This window comes from Anabrus simplex, chromosome 1, assembly GCF_040414725.1.
Source record: "Anabrus simplex isolate iqAnaSimp1 chromosome 1, ASM4041472v1, whole genome shotgun sequence".
NCBI classification, from domain to species: domain Eukaryota; kingdom Metazoa; phylum Arthropoda; class Insecta; order Orthoptera; family Tettigoniidae; genus Anabrus; species Anabrus simplex.
Window position 1 is genome coordinate 1,491,165,552 of NC_090265.1, and position 18,155 is coordinate 1,491,183,706.

The window sequence follows — 18,155 nt, forward strand, 5'->3', positions numbered from 1 at the left end:
TCCACATGGTTATGAGGGTGTTTAGAATTTGTAGTAGGGATGTAAAGGAGAGGGCATATAAGTCTCTTGGTAAGACCCCAACTAGTGTATGGTTCCAGTGTATGGGACCCTCACTAGGATTAGGCCTACTTGATTTGAGAAGTGGAAAGAATCCAAAGAAAAGCAGCTTGATTTGTTCTGGGTGATTTCCATCAAAAGAATAGAGTTACAAAAATGTTGCAAAGTTTGGGTTGTGAAGACTTGGGAGAAAGGAGACGAGCTGCGCGAATAAGTGGTATGTAAAATAATACAAATATTTGTTTTCCACCTATTCAATGCATAAAATGTTTTTGTTGTTTGAACTTTATCCTTGACATAATACTACAGTTTAGACATGTTTCGCTCGTCTACCAAGCATCCTCAGCCATTACAATGTCTGAAGGTTAAGTTAAAATCTTGATGTACTTATAATTAAGTCTATACTGTAATTAAGTACGATTAACACTAATTAGATAAAAACACTTTGCTAAAATGCAGTTATGATATACAATGTATAAATTGACAGTTTAGGTGTGATTAAAATAACAGTGCCAAAGTTAGAGTACAAGACTTAAATGATGTCTAAAACTCAATGGTAACATGACACAATGAGATTCTGGCTAAAATGTTTCATGCATTTCACTTTCATCCTAATGATGAGTGAAACTGTGTGTGCTGTAACATTAGTCTATAGTCTTGATTAAAATTACAATATCGTCTCAAACTTAAAACTTCTGAAGTTATTTGTATTTATAAACATGTTAATTTAACTGGCATTGTTATTTAATCCTTATGTGCCTTAAAAACATTAAGAGTCATTAATTAATAAGAGCATTAAAAATACCTCTCTCGGCAAGCAATCTTAAAAAAAGAACTTGATTATATAAAAGAGTTGGCAAAGTTTAACGGTTATGTTATATGGCTTTAAAATGTTAGTCATTAATTAATATTGAAGGTCAAATACGTCTTGGTCGTTTTCCCAACCATAAACTTAATTTGACTAGTAGACGTTGTAGAATTAGAAACTGTTAGGGGCTACAATCGAGAGGGACATTCTGCTACATAAATCATAGGCGTTGATAAGATTGCTTTTACTATGTCCGTGTGTATTGTATACCTGTAACAAGAGAAAATTACGTGAAAATGTTGTGTGTTGATTTGTTTTTAAATAATCATGTTAAATGGTCATCACTTACTCCTCTGACTATTGCTGAGATGTTTAGCAGTGTTTACTGCAGCACGGTGACCGTTTGCTGCCGCGCTTCTGCTCCTCGTTTGGTAAGTGTGGGGAAGATGTGATGGAGCGAGTAGGGGAAGGGGAAGTAGGCGGGGCACTGGTAGCTGATGTAGCGCATGGAGGGGGAGTCTATAGGTGTTGAGGTGGGGGATGTATCTATTTTTATAACGGGAGTAGTAATAGGTCTGGGTTAAATATTTTGAAGAAATTACTTTTTTCTGATTTGAATGTTTGTAGTAAGTTCGGTAATTGTTCGAGTGAAGGACTCTGTTTCAATCGCATCATTTAAATTATTTTCTTTATTAAAATATTTATCCAGATGGATATATATATATTTTCAAACTCTTGTCATTAGTTTATCCTTTTCAACCCTTTTGATGATTTTTAAGTCTCTCTCTATTGATGTAAACTGATGGCCAGTTTCCCACATGTGACAGCTCATTGCAGAGTATTTGTTATGTTTTAAGGCATTAAAGTGTTCTAGGTATCTAGTGAGGAAACTGCGGCCAGTTTGTCCAACATACGAATAATTGCACTGTGTACATGAAAGTCTATAGATCCCGGAACCCAGGTAGCGGTTATTGTTTGAATTTACCATGTTTTGGTTAAAAAACATGTTCTGGTCAGTGTCTAACTTATAACCGTTAAACTTTCCCAACTCTTTTGTATGATCAAGTTCTTTTTTTTCGTACATTGGGAAAACAGGCTACAATTTCCATACTAGGTATCTGGAACATTTCAATGCGTCAAAACATAATAAATACTCTGCTATGAGCTCCCACATGAAGGGAACTGTGTATCAGTTTACCACAATACAAGATTTAAAGATCATTAAAGAACAGACAAAGGCAAACTAATGACGAAATTCGAAAACATATACATATATTTTGACCAGCATTTCAATAAAAACCAGAACTGCATTTTAGCAAAATGTTTTTATCTAATTAGTGTTAAGACTATAATTAAGTACGATTAATTATAACTATATCAAGATTATAACTTAACCTTGAGACATTGTAATGGCTGGGGATGCTCGGTAGACGAGAGAAACATGTCCCAACTGTAGTATTAAATTAAATTTAACCTATGACTGTTAAAAGAATTGTTAGGAACATTTAAGAATTTAACTTAATATGTAGGCGTTATGCAAGGAACTATATTAGATACGAGAAAAATTAACATATTGATGGCCAAGGCCGTGGTCAAATGTAAGATATGACTAAACTAAATGGTACAAAATATAGGTCATCGGCCCCTGATGGTACGAAATAAAACGAAATGCAATGACAAAATAAAAATCTAAAATCCTCCATTGACCAGAATTCAAAGCATGAGGACGAAAAATGAACGGATTGATATGAAGTTAAAACAATCAGTGGAGCCGACCCGCAATGCCTCAGTCTCAGAAACTGATGGAAAACAATAGTAATACTGACCAAAGGACTGCGATATTGAATCGAGGATGTTTGCAAGCTAAAGGAGTCCAAAATATAGGTCATCGGCCTCTCATAATGGTACTTATCGCTTGGACAGTAGAACCATGATATTTGACATGGTGCGGTACTAATCAAAAGTATCGTAGACTTGCAGTATTCCACACATTATGGTACTACTCACAGGTAATGAAATTCGCACATGTAATACAGACCTATGGTGTTTCACACACAGCGGCGCCATTTACAGGCAACGCAAACTATGGTTTTCATCACACAAGTGTACTAACCACAGGGACTCGTACTATCCCGTGGTGTTCCTTATATAGTGGGCACTAATCATAGGCAAGCCAGAACCCTGGTGTCGCTCATATAGTGCTACTAATCACAGGTACCGTAAAAGCCTGACCGCACGGTGCTCCTGATTGCTACGAATCACACAACTATTTGATACCAAACATAGTGGTACTATAGTTAAAATTGAAATAATTGATAAAGAGATACAACCTATTCAATTTCCAATTTCAATTTTAACTGTAATATTCTTCAATACGGAACAATGAAATTTTTAACTTTAAATAGTGGTACTACGCGCAAGTAACAGCGACCCATGGTGTTCCCCGCGAGGTGGTACTAATCACAAGTAGTTTCATGGTTTTAATCCAATCATCCCTTGGTTGCCCCTTTAGTCACCTCTTACGACAGGCAGGGGATACCATGGGTGTACTCTTCGTCTGTGTCCTCCACCCACAGGGGTTGTGTGTTTGGTCTGCGAGAAGTATTTTATTTCCCTCAAGTCTGCCGACAAGCCAGTTAGGACCCCCCTATCCGTCACCTGGGACGTGCCACGTGGGAGTATCACCTCTCCCCCTGCCACGCCACCGTAGTAGGTTCGTGGTCCAGAGTTTTTAGCTTGTAACTTGTAGAGATAGAAGTTACTTTTTTGTTGCAGTTCTAGTTAAAAACTATTATTGAATTTCAAAACTAGTGACAACTTCATGAATTTGTTACGGTCATTGGGCCATCTTCTTATGTTCTTTTCTTATCTTCTTATAGGAATAGTTTTTAACTAGAACTGTGACAAGAAAAGTAACTTCTATCTTTACAAGTTGCAAGCTAAACACACTGGAACTTATAAAAATTCCTTTGAAATAAGAACTAACACAAGAACTTAGTATATGATTAAATATTTCGACCAAAACATCATTGCGTTGGAATGTATTTCCTCATTAAGTCTTATAAAATATTTTAACTTGAAGCATTACTCATTGTCATTTTGTACCATTTAGTTTAAATAAGTCATATCTTACATTTGACCATGGTCTTGGCCATCAATATGTTAATTTCTCTCGTATCTAATCTAGTTCCTTACATAACGCCTACATATTAAGTTAAATTCTTAAATGTTCCTAACAAAGCTTTAATAGTCATACGTTAAATTTTAAACAGGTACCTGGTTCAGTTTTGAGGTGATGATATGGCTAATGATGCCCTTTAAAAGGGGCGAAACATGCACCATTTCATATTTTAAGGAGGATTAAACCTTGATTTTATGACTTTGTATTGAATAGGTGGAAGAAAAATAAATTTTATACTATTTTATACAAATTACATTCAATACAGATTTCACAATGATTCTTATAACTTGTAAGTGGTATGTTCCAAGCCGTCAGTGGACAGATGACGTGGAACGACATTAGTAGACGAATGAGTTTGAGGGGTGTCTTTAAATGTAGGAAAGATCACAATATGATGATAAAATTGGAATTCAAGAGGACAAAATGGGGCAAATATTAATTTATAGGGAGGGGAGTTAGGGATTGGAATAACTTACCAAGGGAGATGTTCAATAAATTTCCAATTTCTTTGAAATCATTTAAGAAGAGACTAAGAAAACAACAGATAGGGAATTTTCCACCTGGGCAACTGCCCTAAATGCAGGTCAGTAGTGACTGATTAATTGATTTGTGGACATACACAGCAGTTGGGTCATCATGTAGAAATTTCAACCACATTCCTTTTGTAATTTTGAGGATGAGATCTCTCTTCATTTCCTCTCAATACAACTAAGATCTTTGATTTCATGCTGCTGCTGCTGTAACTCATTAACAATGAAAGGCTTTTTAAGGATGTATTCCTAATAACATACTTCCACTCAGAAGGCATACTTTCATGTGCTTCCTAATCGTAAGGTAAGAAACCGAGTCCAAAACACAAGAACTTCTGACTTATTTCAGTGAAATAATCACAATGGAGTAAATACATCTATACATATCCCAAGTCGTTCCATCTATACGATGGGTTGGCGAATGAAGCCCCGCCAACAACTTCTGTCTTTGTACTTTTCTCCTTCAATGTTGTCCCAGGCCCCTCCTCGTTGTTGAATGTCGTTTTTCACCCTGTCTATATACCACATTCTTGGCCGCCCTCTTGGTCTTGAATATTTTAACTGCAAATCATACATTTTTCTCGGTATGCGATCAGGATCCATCCTACGCATGTGACCATACCATTTGAGTCTACGCAGAGTTATGTTATCCTGCATTCTGCCAACCTGAGTCATGTCCTTGATGTTCTCATTACGAATTTTATCTCTTCTTGTTTTGCCAACCATCGCTCGGACGAATCTTGTTTCAGCTGCCTGAATCCATGCTTCATCCTTTTTCCTCATGGTCCAGGTCTCTCTCTCATATGTCAAAATATGTCATATATAATAAGTCAGATAGATTGCTCGGTTGCATTTCAATGGTACTTTTGGGTTCCATATTAGGTCTCGGACAACTCTACAGAAATGTTCCTCCAGCTTGAATCCTGCTGGTAAGCTCCTCTTCAATGGAGCCTGTTGCTGATATCATGCTTCCTAGATATTTGAATTTGTTGGACATCTTGAGTTTTTTACCCTCTGTTTCTCTGCATAACCAACACTTCACTTTTTTCTTGACAATCTTAGGCCGTACCCTTTAGCTGTTACTGTCTATGCATTGATCTGAAGTTCCTCCTTGGAATCTCCCCATATACAGATATCAGCAAATAGCATGACTTTTATTTCGGTTGTCACCAACGTTTTGGCATACTTGTTGTTGAATTCAATTCATCACAGTAATGAAGAGAAGAGGTGACAGAATTCCACCTTGTCTTAGGCCCGTAGTTATTCTATAGGGTACCATCATTCCTGACGGTGTTTTGATGTGACTACTGATGTCTTCATATAAATTCTCAATTAGTTTTATTATGTCATTATCATACCTGCCAACGTTTGAAAAGGGCTATCAGTAAAACTCATGTGCGACAAAAAATTAACAATTTTCAACATAATAAAATAATAATAATTTTGGGCTACAAATTACAATAATTCATGCTTTAAACAGGATACTTCAGTGAAACCATATCTATTTACATCATAGGCCAATGATTTGTAGATGAACATATCACGAAGAAATCCATGTTAAACAGCAGCAGGCATGGTGAATATTAGTTTGGAGCATACATGACAGGACTTCCTTGATAAATTAAGCATATATGCGATAATTGAAAAAGACTTTACACAATATAACTTGCTTAACATAACACAGGCAAGAAATAATATAATACAAACTGCAAATCCCACGAAAGTTTGCGTCATATATCAATCTTAGTTTGTTCGTCATGCGCCTTTTGACTGGTTCAATTGGATTCGTGATATTTAATGAACTCTATTTCAACTCTTGTTTTTACATAATTGAAGGAACTCCATCCTCAATAATTAATCCACGCTTCACGCACTGACGTATATTTTAATGCCTACAATATCTGTTTTTTATAACAACCCCATGATTGTTTTTAACTTCACAGATTGCCATCGTTAATGCATTCTACGACAAATTCTCGCTGTTAATCTATACATATTTTGTTACAATCTAAGTGTAATGTTATATTATCACTTTTTTATTATGACATTGTTATTCTTTTAATATGAGGACACTATTTTGATCATTTTTAAGCTCAGGGCCCTGACCTAGTCTTTGTACATTAACAGCTGATGATGTTTGCTATGCAGAACGAAACATTTCCCATTATTTAAGACACTTCATGATTATTTCATAATTTAATGAGTATTGTATTGTATTGTATTGAATAGGTGGTTGTAAATTTTATAATTTTAATATATCATCTTCAATACGGTTCTATTATGAGATTAATAACTGCCTCTGTGGATCAGTGGTAGAGTGTCGGCCTCCAGATCCCAAGATAGCGGGTTCAAACCCGGCAGAGGTAGTCGGATTTTTGAAGGGCGGAAAAAAGTCCATTCGACACTCCATGTCGTACGATGTCGGCATGTAAAAGATCTCTGGTGACACATTTGGTGTTTACCCGACAAAATTCATTAAATCTCAGCCATAGACACCCAAGAGAGTTTCGGTTTACTCGGTCTGCCATCTAGCGGACCTAGAGTAAAACGGAACGTCGAAATTGACGAGCAGACAGCCAGATGGCGTCAAATTGAAATGTCTGCACACGGTAGCTGAGGCCATACGATTATTATTATTATTATTTATTATGAGATTAATTACATGTAACATACCACTGAGTCGAGCAGCTCGTCTACTTTCTCCCAAGTCTTCCCAGCCCAAACTTTGCAACATTTTTGTAACGCTACTCTTTTGTCGAAAATCGCCCAGAACAAATCGAGCTGCTTTTCTTTGGATATTTTCCAGTTCCTGAATCAAGTAATCCTGGTAAGGGTCCCATACTCTAGTTGGGGTCTCACCAGAGACAAATATGCTATCTCCTTTACATCCTTACTACAACCCCTAAATACTCTCATAACCATGTGCAGAGATCTGTACACTTTATTTACAATTCCATTTATGTGATTACCCCAATGAAGATCTTTCCTAATATTAATACCTAGGTATTTACAATGATCCCCAAATGGAACTATCACCTCATCAACGCAGTAATTAAAACTGAGAGGACTTTTTCTATTTGTGAAACTCTCAACCTGACGTTTATCCCCATCATCATACCATTGCCTACTGTCCATCTCACAACATTATAGAGGTCATTCTGCAGTTGCTCACAATCTTGTAACTTATTTATTACTCTGTACAGAATAACATCATCTGCAAAAAGCCTTATCTCTGATTTAACTTCTTTACACATATCATTGATATATACAGTATAAGAAAACATAAAGGTCCAATAATACTGCCTTGAGGAATTCCCCTCTTAATTTTTTACAGGGACAGATAAAGCTTCATCTACTCTAGTTCTCTGAGTTCTATTTTCTAGAAACAGAGCAAACCATTCAGTCACTTGTCAAACTTCATCAATGTTTTAGACTTTGATTTTAAATTAAGATATACCAGATTGTTTTCTTTATAACTGGGTGTATGTGAGCATATGTTTTTCAATTCGATCGTGGCTGAAGATGACCTGTAGGTTTGAAACTAGTACCAGTTATGTAGCACACTATATTAAACTAATGGTACTGAATAGGTGGACCCTTCTCTACCCTTTGATAGTTAATAGACAAATGGTCCATTGCAAAATTGGAAAATTATATAATTGGGCTATTTAAGATGGCGTCGGGAAGGGCATCCGGCCGTAAAACAGGGCCTAACCCACATTTGCAACGCAATTCGCTCCCGCGACCCCACAGGTGTGGGAAAAACGGTAGAAAAGAAGAAATTTAAAACAAGAAACCTAATAATGACAGATGCTATGCCGAGTGTAAACTACACAAGTTTGAGAAAATACTGAATCTGAACTATTTTCCAAGTTGCATATTGAACCCACAGCCGAGCCTCATCTCCAAGTGAGGAAAGCTGAAATGTGTCACGAACATTTTCAGGACACCTTAACTTAGTCTAGACCCTAACAGGTTACATCACTATCACGCGACACCTTAACCTAGTCTAGACCCTAATGGGTTACATCACTACCACCCACTACAGGTACCTGTAAGAACAAACTTATGCCACAAGAGGTCCCAGATACCTTTCAAGAATTAACAATCACAATCAATAAACACTAGTCCTCTTACATTTAAAACGCGTTGTTTTGAAGCACTCCGTAAGCCACACTCTCGCTGCCACGCCTCCCTTTCATCAGAAACTTTTAGCTTATTTATAATATAAACCATACACGAAAAATAAAGTGGGTTTGTGCTCAATTTTGTAATTATTTTCTTAAAATTTCGATCGTTAACAGCTGTACGTAAAATTAATTTACAGTAATTTATTTCTTTTATAAAAAGGAAACACGTGGCGAAAATAGGAATTTCTCTAAAGCACTGTAATGAAACTATAAAATTGTCACGATACACAAGGAAGTGGTATAACCCGAATTTCTTATAGTTGGTTAGTAAGAGATTAATCCTATTAAATATATCGACAGCTGACAAAATTTCTGTGCAAGGTATGCAATGATAAAGGGCACGAACGGCCCAGCAATACGGTAAGAACAAACACAGAGAAATGGAGAAAATCAGTACATAAAACATAATGAAAATTTATAACTTACACACAAGGTTTCATTATCCTTCGGATCGCTTTTAAAATTGGCATCCTTCTCTGAAACGTTGAAAAGGGGATCCTCCCTCTCAAACAAGAAATCCATTAAACTTATATCAGAAGGCACAGTCATTTTCTTTCATGCACAAGTACTTTAAAAAATTGAACACCGGGGTAATAAGTACAAGGATGATCGTAAACATTCATTGAAACAGAGGTCGCCACAACATTCTTCTGTATTCTCAAGAACTGTCACGGTCGACGTTTCGAACGGAACCAACAAAAATAGATAAGAGGTTAATATAGCATTATATCATTTTCTTTGATACAGATTCTTCCCACAACACATCAAAGGATTAAAGAATATCAAGTATTATGAACTAAACTACAGAAGACCGATCGCAGGACAACGAGCACGTCTATGCACAACACCAAAACACCGCAAGCGCAAAAACCCCATACTTCCCAAAAGCATCCCAGTACTTCCAACGTGGAAAGAAATACGTCACATACGGAGTTGTGCGTGTTTAACACTTGCAATCACATGATTGGACAGTCAATATGTGAATCCTTACGGAAAGATATGCACATCACACCAAAGAACAGGGTATTCTTTACTCCCTGCCAAAGACAACCACAGTATCTAAAGGGCCCCATACAAGCGTCTCGGTATAACCAAATAGTCACTAAACAGTGTGAGTAATTAACTGACAGATTCTTTTAATCATTGAATGAATGTAGTGAAGATGTATGTAACAATTGTAAAAAATTACTGATTGGCAAGTACTCAAAGTCCTTATTAAGGCACATCTGAATAGAACCAGTGATTCAACAGAGAAAAGCCAACGAGGCAGCCAGACAGAGGATTGGGAGCCTCTCCCTACAAGCTGATGACCTGTCGAGCCCTGTCGAGCATCCGTCTTCTCCACCCCCGCTCTGCTATACTAGGAACGCAGATAACCTGCAACTCGTGCTGGCTTTATGTTTATCTCCATAATTTATGTCTCTGGAGGATACTCACGTCCAAAGACAGCATTAGGAAAGAAACAATTTTGCAAACGCTGATCAATCATTTAGTAATGACTGAAGCATGGTTTATATTGTTATTTACATTACAAGAGCTGTAAGTGAGGTTTCACGTATGAGTTGAAAAGTTTCGCATAACTGGTATATTATTTCATACTAGGCTGTACTGAATTACTCTATTTTAATTGAAATATTGTGACGATAAATACATTCAAGGCCCCACCATTCAAATAGTCGACACCATCCACGAAAGAATCCATAACATGTCGATCGATCAGTCAATCAATCAATGATGTCATTTATGACTGTCGCCCAGGTGGTAGATTCCTTATAAATTGTTTACGTAGCTTTTTCTACGTTTTCATAGAACTTGGGAAATTTATCGAACATGTCTATTGATAATGTATTCCAATCCCTCACGCATCATCCTATGAATGAATATTTGCCCAAATGTGTCTTCTTGAAATCCCTTTATCTTCATAGATTTTCTCCGTTCAAGCTTATTCGCCTACTAATGTCATTTCACGCCATCTCTCCGCTGGGAACTCGAAAGATACGTCTCCTAACTCCCAAGTCTTCCCAGCTATCATTTTCGTAACACTACACGTTTTTCGGAAATCACCCAGATGCTGCTTTCCTTAGAATCCTTCCCAGTTCTTGTATTAAGTAGCCCTGATGTGGGTTCCATGCACTGGAGCCATACTTTAATTGGGGTATTACCAGAGACTTGTACGCCCTCTCCTTTACATCCTTACTACAACACCTAAATACTCTCATAACCTCATAAAGAGATGTGTAGCCTTTCTTTACAACCTCGTTAAAATGATTACCCCACTGAAGATCATCTCTTATATTAACACCTAGGTATTTACAATAATAATAATAATAATAATAATAATAATAATAATAATAATAATAATAATAATAATAATAATAATAATAATAATAATAATAATAATAATAATAGAGCATAGGGAGGTGGCGAACCCATCACCAAGTGTTAAACCACTGCAATCAGCCACCCGAGTATTGGCGGGAAAACCATAACTATTTGGGTAAGGAGGAAATGCCTGCCCACAGCCGGAGAACATCTTGAGGTCCTCCAGGGCTAACAGCCTTGGTTGTATGTAGAATGAGCAATTTGCTCCAAGCTAAGCTAAAGCTTCTCAAGCATAATGGTAAAACAAAGACATGAAGTTAATACCCCAGGTGGCAACTTTTCAAAGAAATCCACCGTCGCCGACAAGCGACGCATGCATCCCGTTCGGATTCTGGGGGGATGCAACATCACGCTAAAGACGAGTCGGAGCGTCTTGGAAATCCTGAACAGTCACGAAAGCTGAAACCCATATCTAAGACTATTTTGGTAACGTTCAACATAAACAGTTTAATACAAACTGGTAAGATGAAACAGCTGACCAATGCCCTCCACGAAAATAAAATCGCACTAATGGCTCTGCAAGAAACTCGCTTCACTGACGAAGATACGTTTGAGTCTGAAGAGTATCGGTTCTTCAAGAGCAGATTCCATAAGAGAGTAATGAAAAACACCCCTATCTTCGGTACTTTTGCTGTCAACACCAGAATTCTTAGGTCAGTCTCAAATTTTGAAGCTGTTAATGATAGGTTATGCCTACTATCCCTGCGTTGTGCAAATAAAACATATACGCTAGTCAATGCACATACTCCAACTAATGAACAAAACAAAAAAGACCTGGAAGGCACAGATAGATTCTGGAAAATCCTGGATGCCAGATTAGCGAAAATCCCAAAGCACCACCTCAAGATCCTATTGGGTGATTTTAATGCACAGGTAGGACGTGAACGGAAATACAGGAAAGTTGTTGGGCTCTACCCAGCACACAAAAGAACCAACAAGAATGGAGAACGCCTCGTTGAACTATGTGATAACCACAACCTCCAACTGATGTCAACACACTTTCGTCACTTGCCAAGAAAACAGATGACATGGAGATGCCCAAACAAAACAATAGGAGAATTCCAAATAGACCATGTTGCTATATCTCGAAGATGCAGTCCGGAAATCATGAACGTTACCGTAAAAAAGGGAATAAACATAGACTCAGATCACTATGTATCAGTAATCAAGTTTCGGCCAATCCCTCTCAACAAAAATAAGAACGAACCTACCATGATTCGCTTTGACACAAAAAAGCTCAGAGAAAGAGAGAATGAATTCAAAGAACTTGCCCAACCAGTGCAAAAAGACTTCAACAGCACAAGAAAGCAGATGATACAAGCTGCAAAAGGAGTGGCGGAAATCAAGAAGAGGAAGAAGCAAACGTGGTGGAACGATAACTGCGAGAAGATCTTAGGGGATCGTCTGAATGCCTGGAAAAAGTATTACACCTCGAAAAAAGAAGAAGATTGGAAATGTACAAAACACAACAAGCACAAACAGCAAAAATAATACGCAGTGACAAACGCAGGTATGAAAAGGAACTACTAGACAAGATTGAGCAAGACTTTCATAGAGATGAGACCCGTGAATACTACAGAAATTTTAAAAAGAAGGTACAAGGATACAAGGCACCTTCCCTTTGTTTTCTAAGGAAAGATAGCACTCTTGCAACATCAAATGAAGAAAACTGCAAAATTTTAGCTAAGTATTTTAACGACCTTCTAAACTGTGAAAAACCAGCCAACCCCATCAAAACAAACAAACCAGTGAGCCAAAACCTGCCATCTTCTCCACCAAATCGCGATGAAATCAAACGCCACATAAGGAGACTGAAAAATAACAAGGCTCCTGGTGAAGACTCCATGATTGCGGAACTGTGGAAACATGCCCCGGAAGAAGCAATTGACATCTTACACCAAACCATTGTAGATATATGGGAAAAAGAACAACTACCAGAGGACTGGAAGCTAGCCTTGATCCATCCTTTACACAAGAAAGGAAATATAAGAGATGTGAACAATTACCGTGGAATTTCTCTTCTGCCAGTAGCCTAGAAGATCCTGTCACTATCCATCTTTGAAAGACTAGAACAGCAAATTGAGCACAAACTCGGGGAATACCAAGCGGGTTTTCGGAAAGGCCGATCAAGTGCAGAACAAATACTTAACCTAAAAACCATACTAAGATACAATATGCTGAGAGGTCGAGCCTATGTATCTACATTTGTAGACTTCAGGAAAGCATACGACTCCATCGACCGTGATGTGTTGCTTAACATCCTTGCAGAAATGGGAGTCGATGAGAAACTGCTGGCGATAATAAGGGCAACACTAACTAATACCAAATCCAAAGTAAAATTCCAAGGGTGACTCTCTGAACCCTTTGAGATCAAGACAGGCGTTCGACAGGGAGATGGGCTGTCACCCCTTTTGTTCAACTGCGTACTTGAGAAGGTGATACAGGAGTGGCAAAAGAGGTTAAAAGAAAGAAACCTTTACAAACCCGTAAGGATTGGGACAAAGAAAAATGTAGTGGAAATAGATTGCTTAGCGTTCGCTGATGATATAGCCTTTATGGCAGAAAATTTCGAAAGTGCAACAGAACAGATCAATGCGTTGAAGGAAGTAGCAGAACAAACAGGTACACAAATTTCCTTTCAAAAGACAGAAGTAATGTCAAATATCAAAGATGATACGGCTCAACTAAACACCAAATATGGAACGATAAACCGTGTTAGTAAATTTAAATACCTTGGGGAATGGATTCAGCAAAATGGACTTGACAAAGAGGCCATAGCACCAAGAATCAAGAAAATGGAAGCCACTTTCCAAACCACCCGCAACATTTACAACAAAAAGTGCTTTTCCCTGAACACAAAAATTCGTCACTACAACACTGTCATCAAACCAATATCACTGTATGCATCTGAATGCCTTATCCTGTCCGAGAAATGTTTGCTTGCGGATTTAGAGAGGAAAGAAAGAAAGATCCTACACACCATACTTGGTCCAAACTACAAAAATGGCATCTACATTAGAAAATCCAGGCAAGAAGTATACTCTAATATAGAGAAGATCACGGACACAATGCGTAAAGGCAGAGTTCCCTTCTACGGTCATATACGACGGATGATCGACTCTGGATGGACGAAACGTATCTTCAGTATATTTGACGCAAAACCAAAAACGGCAATGTCATGTGTACCGTTTTCATCGTCCTAATTCCGGGATGAAGGTCGTCATACGAAGCTATAAGTTTGCCATGCACGGTAGTAATCGCGAAGATTACGTAATTGGGCCATACGTCACAAAGGAATGCACATATTAAATAAATTAGGCCATGATTTCGAAGTGTTTACATTTTACGAGCGTGTATATATTCAAGAAGGCCGTGCACGTGACGGCAAAGATATTTATTCGACAAATTAATGATGCCTAGATCACGGACCGAGACGGGGAATTGTCAAGGATCCATACGGCCGTGGTAAAATAATAGAAGGTTTTAATATTGTTAAAAGAAGAACAAGAAGCTGAACAATAAAAAAAAATTCCGCAACGTAAAATCGAAATAAACTATCCTCACGAAATATAGTCAGTATTCGTCTGAACAGAAGGAAGATATTATACAAGTTACTTACTGGAGAGCTCGCGAAGTGAGAGAATATTCGCAAAACAGACATTCACAAAAGAATATCGTGAAGGGAGTTAGGAAATACCCTAACAGTAGTCGAAGTGGATATTCAAGTCCGTACAAGTAACCAAGTTAAATTTTACGAAGTATAAAGTGATTAGCCGTATAGAAAAGAGAATATTTACAGGAATAACTTGCAAAAATTTAACTGTCAAGTTCTTACTAAAGATCAATATTGAAGTATTATTTTAAAACCTGACATTAATTACAAGCCTGAAATTTATTCTTGAGAGTATGGATATGAAACTAATGCATGGATTGGAAATATTTCTTTCTGTTATGATCGACCGCAACATCATGATGCAAGGCTAAACGGGACATGGAGCCGACTGTCTGACGGAAGCCGCCCAGCTGTTACTGCTATCCCGAATCCCGAGTCACAACCAAATGGGGACGTAGCAGAGGAAGATGCCGTTCGACGCAGTCCCTAGATGACAACATCCAGTCCGAGGCCGACCATCTAACGTCAGTAATCACAAGATAAGTTCCAAAGAGATATTTATTTTCTTGAAATTGATATGTAGTAAATTTGTAATGATATTATAGTGTATATTTGGTACGGTATTTAACCTAGTTCTTCGTGATAAAATCACAGACGTTATTATCTTCGAAATGAAATTGTCCATGTTGAGCTATTATTACTAGTAGGGGAATAGGTACTTCTTCCAGATTCTACAGTCTATGACATAATATAGGAATGCGTAAGGCAAAACCAGGAGAGATTTGGACTGTAATTTATAACTATTATGGGACGAAAACTTCATATTTTGAATGACGTAACCTTAAATATTCTTGAAGAAGATAGTTGATTTACGTATAACCTGAATATGTTTGCCGATTCGACGCAATGAAAAGTGAGTAGATATCAACTTATTTAATTTATATATGCATTTTATTATTAAGCTAGCATGTTTACGCGTATGATATATGAATTATAACCCAAAAGTGTACTATTATGGTAAAGTAATATGATGTTGGAATGATTTGCCGTCATGTTGGTGATGATATGTGTTTACATAGAGAATTTATGGTTTGATTGGCACATTAATGTGCAAACGTGTATAATTATTCGTCGTAATGTGTTTATGAGATTGAATTATATGATATGATGGTAATTAACGGTAGTAGATGGAGAGATAGATGTATTTATGAGTAGTTTTGACGGTGAATACGACGTAATATGAGCCGATGGTGATGATTACTATTCGCGGCAGAATAATAAAATGATTATGAATGGTATTTAGGGTTAATGGTACACGCGTACATTGCAAGACACCGCATATTTCATATAATTAGGTTACCTTACACTGTCTTCGGAAGAAATATCCAGGTAGGAAATATATGAAGGGAAACTTGTCGTCTTTATAATTAATTCATACCAACGTTGTTATAAATGTCATTGGAAGTTTGTTGTCAAGAATGAATTTTAATTCAATAATAATCCCATAATTCAAAACCTTTACTGCAATTACGTTTAGGAATTAACCAAATGCATGTCTACGGAATCAGGGATGCCTGATTAATAATTGCTAAACCCTAAAACATGTTTAGTACAATTTCTATTAGAAATACGATTATGATTGAACTTTGAACGATACCTACATTTATTTAAGGTGGTATTTGAGTATTTTTACCTAATGATACCGTCGAGGAGACCAATATTTTTCATTTTAAGGACAAAATATATTTGAAATAGCCATTTTTGGGCCAAAATAATTTGGAACTTACTTGTGATTACTAACGTTAAGACGCCAAAAAGAGTGAATAATGAAATAATGTTGATATGATAGTGACGAAAATAAGCATTTTTTTTTCTTCAAATCATTTTTATTAATTTTTTAATTACCAGTTGATTATGTATGAAAGTAACAAGAACTGCTGGACTTAAATTAAATAATGGTATTAAGAAATTTAATTAGGATTAGGGACTCAGACTTATTTTTCAACCAAAAGATTTCTTTATTATAGAAGAAGAAGAAGATAATTGATAATGATAAATATTATTTTCTTTTGTGATTCCGGAATCAAGAAATAAAATATAGATTTTCTAATTTAGAGGTTATTATTTTAGGAGATAGGCTGATATTATTATGATTTAGGTAATTTTTGAATTAATCCATTAAAAATATTTTATTATTTAATTTTTTTTTCACTTATATTCGGATGACTGGACTTGGAAAACATAATAATGATTTTGGATAATGAATGGTATCGAGAATAATTTGTTGATGTTGAGATGTGGTGCCTCAGTTGACCTCACGTTAAAATAGTATTTTTTTTGAAAAAGTAATTTCATTATCCCTGAGAGGTGTCACCAGGCAAAGTTAGGATTACCATATCGTATATATTCCGATAGGAGAATTCTAAGTTACGATTCCGCTAGATTTCCTTGAGGCAATAACTGCGAATATAATGAATATTTAAAATGAACTTAGCCAACGACACTCAGCATCAAATTAATAATGCACTCATCCATTAGATGATCTATTAGGATGATGGAAGATCGAGGGGAAAAATAGCCGGAGCAATTGTTACCCAAGTTAATGTTCATATTAAAAATGATCGCCCAATATGGTGCAAGCATGAAACTACCCCTCAGGATGGTGCATATTAAAAATGGCGCCCAACTTTGGAGCAAAATTGAGGACACCCAGCCTAATTAAAAAAAAAATAACTCTTGGCCGTACAGGAATATTAAAAATAGTGCCCAACGGTGTAGCAAGACTGAGGACACCCAGGCCATATTAAAATGACGCATAACTTCGTAGCAAAACTGAGGATACTATTTAGGGCGCATATTAAGAATAAAATAACGCCAAACGTTGGAACAAAAATTGAGGATACTAAGAGGTAGTGACAAGGTAATTGCAGGATGCAGTAAATTGATGCCCAGCAATAAACATGATTGAGGATACCTTAGCCCAAATGTTGAGTTGGTAGTACACCGTTGAAACATGATTGAGGATACTTGATATGGCATTATGGAAGAAAATAATGAAGGAGGATGGCTGAGAAAGATAGTAATCAGCAGTGAGATGAAAAATAGATGATTATCTGAGATCGAATATTTTCAGAGGATACCAAGAAGGAAAGAAGGAGTTGGGAGAAAGATAAACAATCCAAGGATACGGAAGAAAGGCGGAAGAAGAGAAGGATAAAAATTATTAAGATAGGTTGTATTAATAATTTAAATAATTAATTAGTTAAGATAATTTATAATATTGTTTTCAATCATTATATTGTATTATGCTTAGATAGCAATAGATAATAGGGTAATAATATAAAAAAAAAAATGCTTATTTTCAATATTTTGAATGACTGGGATAGTAGGACGG

The 18,155-nt window shown here is 36.7% G+C and overlaps 1 protein-coding gene across 1 annotated transcript in view; it reads right to left on the minus strand.

The window, feature by feature from the left end:
• LOC136858435 (cyclic AMP-responsive element-binding protein 3-like protein 3) overlaps nucleotides 1-9,695 on the minus strand; it is a 117,173-nt gene extending 107,478 nt beyond the window's left edge. The window contains exon 1 of the mRNA XM_067137977.2: nucleotides 9,193-9,695. Coding sequence (XP_066994078.2) covers nucleotides 9,193-9,315 — 123 coding nt within the window. The 5' untranslated portion in view covers nucleotides 9,316-9,695. The remainder of the gene's footprint in view (nucleotides 1-9,192) is intronic.
• Between the last annotated feature and the right edge of the window lie 8,460 nt (nucleotides 9,696-18,155).